Raw genomic sequence first — 10022 nt, forward strand, 5'->3', positions numbered from 1 at the left:
GCCATCCTGACCTCCACTCCTGGCCCTAGAACCATGGATCCCAATGAAATGCCTGCTGTGCCCTGCTGCCCCTCCGACTCCCCCACTGGGCTTGAGACCGGAGCCCCGTGGGGGATTGAACTTGGCCCTAAAAGAGCTGTAAGTCGCTGTGCCCGCTGCTACAACCACGGCTTCACTGACCAAATCAAGGACCAGGAGCACCTCTGCCTCTTCCAGGCTTGCGATTGTCCCAAGTGTGCCTTTTTCTCGTGAGTATGGTGTCTGACAGGGGGTGTGGGTATGGGGAGTGGGCCTCCCCTAAATGTGACTGACTGTTGACCTGTAATCCCCCACTTTAGGGAACACCACAGTGTCTTGCCTGCTGAGAGTGCCTTGAAGAGGGAGCAGGGGGCACACCTGAAGAGGCACCTGGCTCAAGGACTGACAAGGAGTGAGGCCTCCCCTCCCAAAGCTCACAGCCATGTCAAGAAGTTGATCATTCAAGCAGGAGCCCTCAGTGAGTGTCTCTGGCCAGGGAGGGCGTCTGGGTTTGGGGGTAGGGAGCTTTGAGCAGTTCTGTCGCCAGTCCTACTACCCAGTTTTGATGTGGCCTTGGCAAATTACTCCTTGGGCCTTCAGCTGCCCCACCTAATAGACGTCATCAACATTATCTACCAAGTGTTGGTAGGAAGAAGAGATCTGGGAGGTAAAATGGTCCATGGTGAGATCAGACCTCAAACTGGGGGTGAGGAAGAGTGGGGTGTGGTCAGGGGGAAAGGCTCACCTAAAGTGTCCCCAGGTGTCCACAACTGGGAAGGAGAACATCATGTCCCAGCTTGAGGCCCACCCACCCCCGTGCAACCCCCAGGGAGGTAAGGAGAGCCTGGGGCCTGTGGGGGAGGTTCCCATCTCACTCACAGCCCAGACTCTTCTCTGTGTCCTGAAGACATGGGTTCCCTCCCTAACCCTACTGCAGCTTGCCATATGACCTTGGGGAAATAATACTTATCTTCCCTGGGCCTCAATTTCACCACGTGGAAAATGAAGAGTAGGAACTGGCTGGTCTTCCAGGTCTGCTCAGCTCTGACGTTCTGGGCTCCTATCCTCATGCCAGAACATACCCATACATATCTCCTCTCCATGGCCAGCCTGGTGCCTGACTCCACCCTGTGCTCTCTGCTCCTCCAGGCAAGCGCCCAAGGAGCTCTGCTGACTGGTCAAGCCCCAAATTCTTTGTCTCTGTCCTGGACTCCAGCAGCCTTGAAGATGCAACGAACAATTTCTCTTTCCAGGAAGCCCCACAGAACTCCTGCCCTCCCCAGCATGTGAGTAAAGTGAAAAGGCACATGGAGCTAGTTGTATATTGTGTTATCAGGTGCCCAACCATTGTGCTTGATGCTGTGGGATACAGAAGGAGGGAGTGGAGGAGGCGGCTGATGAGGAAGAGGAGGAGGAGGGGGAGGAGAGGAGCAGGACAAGAAGCGGCAGGGGGAGGAGGGGTCGGGGGAGGAGGAGGAGGAGTGGAGAAGGCAGCATCTCAGACTAGCGGGCAAGGACAGGCCTCTCCCAGCCTTGCCGTTGCCTATCTGTGAGACTTTGCACACGTGACATTACATTTCCAAGCCTCCATTTCCCGTGTGTACTAGCAGTGTGCTGATGGGGACGATATCCCACACTTACAAGCACTGACTAGGCCAAGGCGTGCCACGTAGCCGGACTTCAACTAACGGAGGCCTTTATTCCACATGAAACAGATGGATGGGATAGAAGGTCCTGTTGAAAAGGGGGGGACGTGCCAAGATGGTGAGGGCCATGGGGCCCAGGGGCAGAGTCCAGAGGTCATTAGAGAAAGCTTCCAGGCTATTAGATGAGCCAAGCTGGTCCTTCAAGCTCCATGGGGTTGGGGAATATGGAGGTGAGAACCAGTCCCTGGACGGGGACCATGATCCCACTACTCAGTGTGCTTTGCAGATTAGAACACAGACACCTGGGATTCCCCACAATCGTCATCATTGCCCTGGGAGTTTTTGAAATGCTGACAGGAATTAGCATCTCGGGAGAGATAGTGAAGAAGGACATAGAAAGGAAAACAGACCAAACAGGGTAAAGGACTTGTGCAAGCCACAATGGCTGATCGCCCGCCGGCATTCAGAACCCACATCCAGATATTGCAAGATCCTGGCCCTGTTTCTCTATTGATAGTATGTGTCTGTCAGAGGGTTGAATCCCCTGGCTTCTCTTTTCCTTGTTTCTAGATGCTCAGCGCTGGTCCTCCAGCCCTGTGGCCATCCATCCTTGGCCATGTCCTCCTGCAGCCACAGATCCTGGGAAAAGTGCAGGGTCCAGAACCCTGGCAGGGGCCAAGCTTAGTGACTGGGAAGAGCTGAAGTCCCCACTGGTATTCACTCTGGGTGCGTGGGTGGGGCCCTCAGCGGAACCCGGGACTAAAGGGACACTGGCCCCATGAGGTGGGGAGGCATGGCTTTTCAGGTCCCATTCTCTCACACCCTTTCCATTGCAGGCTCCTGAAACTTCTGACCAGGACTCGGTTTCTGCCTCAGAGTGGCAGCGGAAGCTGGAAGCGGCCGAGGCTCTGCTGATTCTGAGAGACTCTCCCCAGGCGTCTTCTGGCTCTGTCTCCCTGCTGCAGCCCTCCACGGCGGCAGGTAGCCTGGTCCTTGAAAGGAGAACACGGGGTGGTGGGGAGGGTTGGCAAATGGGAGGGCATTGTCGTAACTGGGAGGCCAGGGTTAGTGGGCTGAAATGCCTTGGGCCCAGGCACACAAGCTCCTCGGTCTGATGCCAGAGATGGCAGTCGATGGTTGATGATGGTGAATCATCAGTTTATCGAGCTCAGTGCTCAACAGCAAATGCACAGGGCCCTGGCGTCAAGAAACGAGGAAACTGAGGCCCTGCGAGTGGCAGCGACGTGCACTGGGGCATGCAGCCTATCAGGTGGAACACCCAGTTCTCCTGGTTCTCAGCCCAGAGCTTTCTACCCACACAGGGGTGGTGGGCAGGATATACATAGGTGATAAAAGCCCAGGCTGGAGGGAGAGCTGATCTTTGATTCCAGTCTCCATGTCGACCTGGATGCCTTCATACTTCCTTTGTGTTTTGTGGCTAAATTTCAATAGATGAGCCTGGAGTAGAAGGACCAGAGGAAGTCTGAGGACAGCTACATGCCTGGGAAGGCTGAGAGGGAAGGCTGGGCTTTGCCAGAACAAAATGTTGGGTGTGGGACGAGTGTATGGGTGCAGCAGCGACCTGAGTGAAGGAGGAACTGCTGGAACAGAAGGGCATGAGGCTGGAGAGGGGGCCACTCACAGAGGTCCTGGATGGTGGGCTGAGGGGCTACACCAGAAACTGTGGGTGGTGAGGAGCCAGGGAATGTGTGAGCTAGGGAGGAGCATATGCAAAGAGCCTGGGCTCCACAAAAAGAAATGTGGTGGCTTTGACGGAGGGATCGGAGGAGGCAAGACCCAAGATGAGCAAATCAGCGAGGAAGGGTTCTGTGCTGCAGTGTGTAGTCCAGGTGACAAAGCCTAGATCGGGTGGAACAGAAGAGAGGGGAGAGCCTGGAGGGGAAATGGATGTGACCTGGCTCTGATGCCTTCCTTTCTATGTGCAGCTCCCGCTGGAGATACAGGACCCCAGCCTCCTAGCCCCTCTCTGCGACCCAGGCCAGCCAGCTCCATTTCTCTGCCTATTGGACATCTGGGGTGCATCTCCCTCTTGAGCTAGAAGCCCAGAAGAGGAGGCCTCACTAGAGTGCTGCCTATTTATGCATTTGCAAAATGTTTAATATCCAATATGCTTAACATTTTCCTTTCTTTTTTTTTTTAACCTTCAGGTTCTTTTACAAGCTTTTCAGACCCTTTTTATTATATGGGGCAATTCCTTGGCTGAGGGTGGATATCCTTGTACCTCCATCCCTTACTGCCTTGGATATTGGGGCCTTTTTATGTCTCTTAGAAAAACAGGGTTGTGCAATCTGAGCTGATCAGTCTCTAAATAGGGTTCTGTGGGAGGTCCTATGTTCATATGCCAGAGTTTTCTTTTGACTTGTGATTGCAAACATAGCCGTGCACTCACGTATGTATCCATGCTTGTCAAAATAGAAGGGTGTGTTCATTTCATGTCTGGATTGATGTGTGTGAACAAATAATAAACCCTCGCTGTTGTAAGGCAGTGAGATAGAGGAGTTGTTTGTTACCACAGTGTAACATAGACCATCCTGACTCTAACAGACTTGTTCACTTTACTTTCCAAAGTGAGACTCACCTTACGCAATAACTGGGATTTCTTAACACCACTAGACAAGAAAATGGGAGAGATAAAGAGGAGTAGGCGTTTTACTCATTGACCAAGTAAGTGCCTACCTTCTGCTTGGCATAGACTGTTTCCAGCTGTCCGGAGGGCCCCAAATTGAGTTGTCTGCAGGGTCAAGCAGGTCCTATAAATGAGTGGAGCAGTCCAGACAGGCTCTGGCCAACTCGCAGTGCATGCTCTACCTAAGGGGCCAGCTGCCACCTGGCTCCAGCCGATTGCTGCCATGCAGGAATGTGGACTCTGCACTGCCACATCTCCTGATTTTTCAAGAGGAAAAGGGAATTCTAGATATCTATGTAGAATACCTCCATTTTAACATGTTGGCTCTGGTTTCCTCTTTAAGACCTGGACAGGTGGGCCAAAGAAAACATCCAGTCAGGCCAACACATGGCCAAGTGAATGCCAGCTGGATTCGAGTCCAATGTGTATTTTACAGTGGGAGACGCTGAAGCCAATCGGGGCCAGAAGAATCAAAGAGGGGAGGTGAATTAGACCCAGAGCCTACTTTGAACGGACCTGTGAAATATGAGGACGCATCATTACCATGCATTTATTTTGTGCCCCCTCTATGCTAAACACACAGAGCCTCACAGTAGCTCTCTGAGCTAAGCATTAATACCACCCTCTTGCACCACAAGTGTTTCAGGGGAAATTTTTGGCCAACGATGGATGGGGAAGACTCCCTTCTCTGTCAGGCCGTAAATTAACTAATAATTTACCTTCTAAAAAATGATCTATCTCTGTCTCTATCTCAACTGCTGAGTGAAAGGTTCCAAATTGAAACGGCAGACATCCAGTCAGAAGAGTCTTTCAAAAACAGTCTCTCTGTTTTGTACTCAAGGTAGCAATATGTAGTCGTGGATCAGATCTTACCAGCCATTGTTTCTCAGTCCTCTGCTGATGTTCCACACAAAGGAAGAACTGGAGACCCTGCCCCGAAGCCAGAAAGCTCAATTGGCTATGCCCTGTTTCCCATCATGTTTTCTCCTTCCTGCCTTGCCTCCTTCATTCGTACCCAAGATGATTGATGGTGATGACATCTGATGACAACTTATGCTTTCTTGTTTCAGGCCTTAAGAAGTCAGGCTTCTTATCGTCTTTTGCTAATGCCAGATAACCATGCGAATCACTCGGCCCATAGGGCAAGACTGACATCCATCTCATGCTTTCCTCCCTTCCCTCATTTGATACTTAAATCAGTGATCCCAAAACCCCTCCTCTCCCAGATATTAGATAAACAAACCCACATACTCACTGAGGGAGGAAGCAGTGTTGCCTGAAAAAGGACTAAAACCCTGCTGTGCAACTGTGTCCCAGGTGCACCACAGTCCCACTGCTGAGTTGGTAAAAGAGAAAGTACATTTAGAGTTAAAGGATGTGGCAGGAGAAGAGGGAGGAAAAGAGAAATGAAGTGATGGAGACTGGGAGAAGGAGTGAGCCCCTTTGCCCTGGACCCTTTCATTTTTCTGAGTCCCACCTGCCCTCCTATGGCAGAACCTTTTAGACCTGATGTTGATGCATCAGCCCCCACCTCCCCACACAAATGCACCCCACAGAGGTGCATGCGTGTACACACACTGCTCTATACTTTTTAAAAATTCTCCTCAGTGTGGCATATTATGGGCATTGTAGGAATTTTTCATAAATATTAAATATCTAACCTTTTTTTCATGTACCACTCCAGTTCACAGATTCAAAACCTCACTTTGTAGAATAGTGTAAGTTAGGCCTTGACTCTCATTTTTTTTAATAACAGCATTGGTTGGGTCTGAGGATATCCCCCACGTGAGAGAATCTGCTGAGTGGATCAAATTCAACCGGTGATATGTGTGTAGGTGTTTATCAAAAGTCTCTCTGGGGGAGGGGGTGGTTTGGGGAAAATGCCCTGTGTGGCATTTGCCAATTTCAAGTTACTGATAACAATTAATGTAGAGTTGGGAAGAGATGCATTTACACCATGTAAATATAATCAATATACATAACTTCAAGAATATATGGAATAGCAAAATGTAGTAAAAAATAATTACAGGGGCGCCTGGGTGGTTCAGTCAGTTAAGCGGCTGCCTTCGGCTCAGGTCATGATCTCAGGGTCCTGGGATCGAACCCCACACCCAGCTCTCCTCTCAGTCATCAGCAAGTCTGCTTCTGCCTCTCCTTCTGTGATCTCTCTCTCTCTTTCCCTCACTCAAAGAAATAAATTCTTTTAAAAAAATATAGATTGATGAGTTTTGTCTGTGTGTTTTGTTTGATTTCAGCACAATGCATGTAATATAATAGCTATTTTATATAATGTTGTCTTTATAGCTTCAGATACATTAAGAAAAACAAGATCTTAAATCAACAGTCTAACTTAACACAGCGAAATACTAGAAAAACAGAACAAACTAAGCCAAAATACTAGGAGGTCAGAATTAGTAAAGATCAGAGCAGATATAAATATGGTAAATAGAAAAGCAATGGTAAAAATAAACAAAACCAAGTTTGTTTTTCAAAAAGATCAAGACAACTGGCAATCATTTAGTTAAGTTGACTAAGGAAAAGAGAGAGAAGTCCCAATGACCAAAACCAGTAATAAAAGAATAGACAATAAATATATATTAGAAATAAAAATAATTACAATATTATGAAAATTGGTATGCCAACAAATTAGATAACCTGGGAGAAATGGTTACATTCCCAGAAATGCACAACATACTGCAAATAAATCATAAATGAATAAAAAAACTTAGAGCAATATTGAGTAGGGAGTTCAAATCAGTAATCAAAATCTTCCCAACTAAAAAACTCCCGAGGAACAAATGGCTTCAAAGGTGAATAGTAACAAACATCTAAAGTGAAATTAATACGAATCCTCCTGACATTCTTCCAAAATATTATGATTCCAGCATTACTGTAATACCCAAATCAGAAAAAGACACTATGAGAAAAGTACAGACCATTATCACGCTTGAACTTTGTTCAAAAATATTCAACAAAATAATTCCAAACAGAATTTAACAGCACATTAAAAGGATGATATGCAATGACCAAATGGGATTAATTCTTGGAATGCAAGGTTTGTTCAACAGAATAAAATCAATATAGCACACCAAATAAACAGAAGGAAAGGGGTAAATGATGATCTAAATTGATGCAGAGAAAATATTTGACAAAGTTCAACACTCTTGTTGATAGTGCTGCTGTAAACAACCGATTGCATGTACCCCTTTGAATCTATATTTTTGCAATCTTTGGGTAAATACCTAGTAGTGTAATTGCTGGATCATAGTGTAGTTCTATTTTTTATATTTAGAGGAACCTCCATACTGTTCTCCAGAGTGGCTTCACCAGTTTGCATTCCCACCATTAGTGTAAAAGAGTTCCCCTTTCTCCACATCCTTGCCAACACTTGTTGTTTCCTGTGTGGTTGATTTTAGTCATTCTGACAGGTGTGAGGTGGTATCTCTTCATGGATTTCTTTTTTAAAGATTTATTTATTTATTTGAGAGAGAGAGGAAGAGAGAGAGCAAAGCGGGAGAGGGAGAGAGAAAATCAAGCAGACTCCCCACTGAGTGCTGAGGCCAACGTGGGGCTGGATTCCAGGACCCTGAGATCATGATCTGAGCCAAAGTCAGATGGTTATCCTCCTGAGCCACCCAGGCGCTCCCTCATTGTGGTTTTGATTTGTATTTCCCTGATGTTGAGTGACGTTGAGCATCTTTTCATGTATCTGTTGGCCATCTATATGTCTTCTTTGGGACAATGTCTATTCATGTCTTCTGCCCATTTCTTAACTGTATTATTTGTTCTTTGGGTATCAAGTTTGATAAGTTTTTTTTATAGATTTTGCATACTAACCTTTTATCAGATATGTCTTTGCAGTATCTTCTCCCATTCTGTAGCCAAACTAGGGAAAGAGCCCAAGTGTCCATCAGCTGATGAATGTATAAAGAAGATGTAGTATATGTACATATGATGGAATATTACTCAGCCATCGAAAAGAATGAAATCTTGCCATTTGCAATGATGTGGATGGACCTAGATGGTATTATGCTAAGCGAAATAAGTCAGTAAGAGAAATGCAATTACTATATGATTTCACTCATATGTGGAATTTAAGAAACAAACCAGAGGAACATATGGCAAGGGTAAAAAAAAAAAAGAGAGGGAGAGAGAGAAGAAAGCATACCACAAGAGACTCTTAACCATAGAGAACCAACTGAGGGTTGATGGAGGGAGGTGAGTGGGGGATGGGTTAAATGAGTGATGGGTATTAGGAGGGCACTTGTTATGGTGAGCACTGGGTGTTATATGTAAGTGGTGAATCACTAAATTCTACTCCTGAAACCAATATTACACTCTATGTTGAGTAACTGGAATTATAAATAAAAATTTGGAAGAAAAAAAATTCAATGCTTTCCTATGATGAAAGCACTCAACAAGTCAGAAAGAAACTAGAGAGAAACTACTTCAATGTGATAAAAAAAAAAAAAGTAAGAAAAGCTCGTGAATAACAGCTTACACAATTGTAAAACATTTTTCTCCAAGATTAGGAGTAAGACAAGAATGATGTTTTCACCATTTCTATTCAACACAGTTTTGGAAGACCTAGCCAGAACAATTAGGCAAGAAAAAGAAATAAAGGGCATTCATTTGGAAAAGTAGATATAACATTAACTCTGTCACACATGACATGAACATATATGTAGGAAAAACTAAAGAATCTACAAAAAATCCTTTAGTACTAATAAATTCACCAAATTTGCAGAATACAAAATCAACACAAAATTGTTTCATTTCTGTATATTAATAAAGAATAATATGAAAAGGAAATTAAAATTGATTTTAGTAAAAACATGCAAATTATACCATAAAAAACGTAACCTGTCTTGGGAAGGTGAGAATAGAAATATAAAGCTTCAGGGTGCATTCAAAGTCAAGTTGCTATCAGCTTAAAATTGACATTATAAATATAGTATGTTTGATATAATCCTCATGGTAAGCACAAAGCATAATCCTATAGTAGATACACAAAAGATAAGAGAAAAGAATCAAAGCATACCACTACAGATAAAAATCAAGGAAAAAAAGAAGAGACCAAGAGAAGAAAAAAAAAAGAGCAAAAGAATTACAAAACAGCTGTAAAAGGATGAACAAAATATCAATAGTAAGTCCATACCTGTCAATAATTACTTTAAATATCACTGGACTAGATTCTCTAATCCAAAGCCAGAGTGGCTGAATGAATTAAAAAAAAAAAAGACATGAACCAACTATAAAAAATAAAAACCATCTTATAAAAAATCACTTCAGCTTTAAGGACATACACACACTAAAGGGAAGGAATAATACAAGAAAATGGAAATCAAAAGAAAGCAGGGATAACTCTACTTATATCCTAGAAAATAGATTGTAAACCAAAGACTTTAACAAGAGACCCAAAAAAGGTCACATATAACGATAAATGCGTCAATCTAACAAGAAGTCATACGTGTAAATATTTGTGCACATAAAAAATGAACACCTAAATATATAAAACAAATATTAACAGCCCTGACAAGAGAAACAGAAGGCCATACAATAATTGTAGGGATTTTAATACTCCACTTTCAACAGTGGATAGATCAGACAGAAAATCAATTACAGAACATTGGACTTAAATTATACATTAGACCAAATGGACTTAACAGACATTTACAGAACATTCCAACCAACAGCAGCACAATAAACAT

At 44.6% G+C, this 10022-nt stretch overlaps 1 protein-coding gene across 1 annotated transcript; it reads left to right on the forward strand.

Annotated features, from left to right (window-relative positions):
- The first annotated feature begins 2105 nt into the window (after nucleotides 1-2105).
- Nucleotides 2106-4170, forward strand: LOC135363184 (doublesex- and mab-3-related transcription factor C1-like). The gene is made up of 3 exons (XM_064583863.1): nucleotides 2106-2180; nucleotides 2501-2645; nucleotides 3611-4170. The coding sequence occupies exons 1-3, from the start codon at nucleotides 2106-2108 to the stop codon at nucleotides 3721-3723; spliced, it is 333 nt and encodes a 110-aa protein (XP_064439933.1). The 3' UTR covers nucleotides 3724-4170.
- Nucleotides 4171-10022: the final 5852 nt, after the last annotated feature.

Source organism: Mirounga angustirostris, unplaced genomic scaffold (genome assembly GCF_029215605.1).
Source record: "Mirounga angustirostris isolate CCGP_5_RB_7025 unplaced genomic scaffold, mMirAng1.0.hap1 SCAF_53, whole genome shotgun sequence".
NCBI classification, from domain to species: Eukaryota; Metazoa; Chordata; class Mammalia; order Carnivora; family Phocidae; genus Mirounga; species Mirounga angustirostris.

Bases quoted from the DNA above. Each gene is read 5' to 3' on its own strand.
- LOC135363184 (XM_064583863.1), top strand. From the start codon at position 2,106: ATGGCTGATCGCCCGCCGGCATTCAGAACCCACATCCAGATATTGCAA. The intron at 2,181-2,500 runs GTATGTGTCTGT...TTTCCATTGCAG, and splicing joins GCCCTGTTTCTCTATTGATA to GCTCCTGAAACTTCTGACCA. The intron at 2,646-3,610 runs GTAGCCTGGTCC...TTCTATGTGCAG, and splicing joins GCAGCCCTCCACGGCGGCAG to CTCCCGCTGGAGATACAGGA.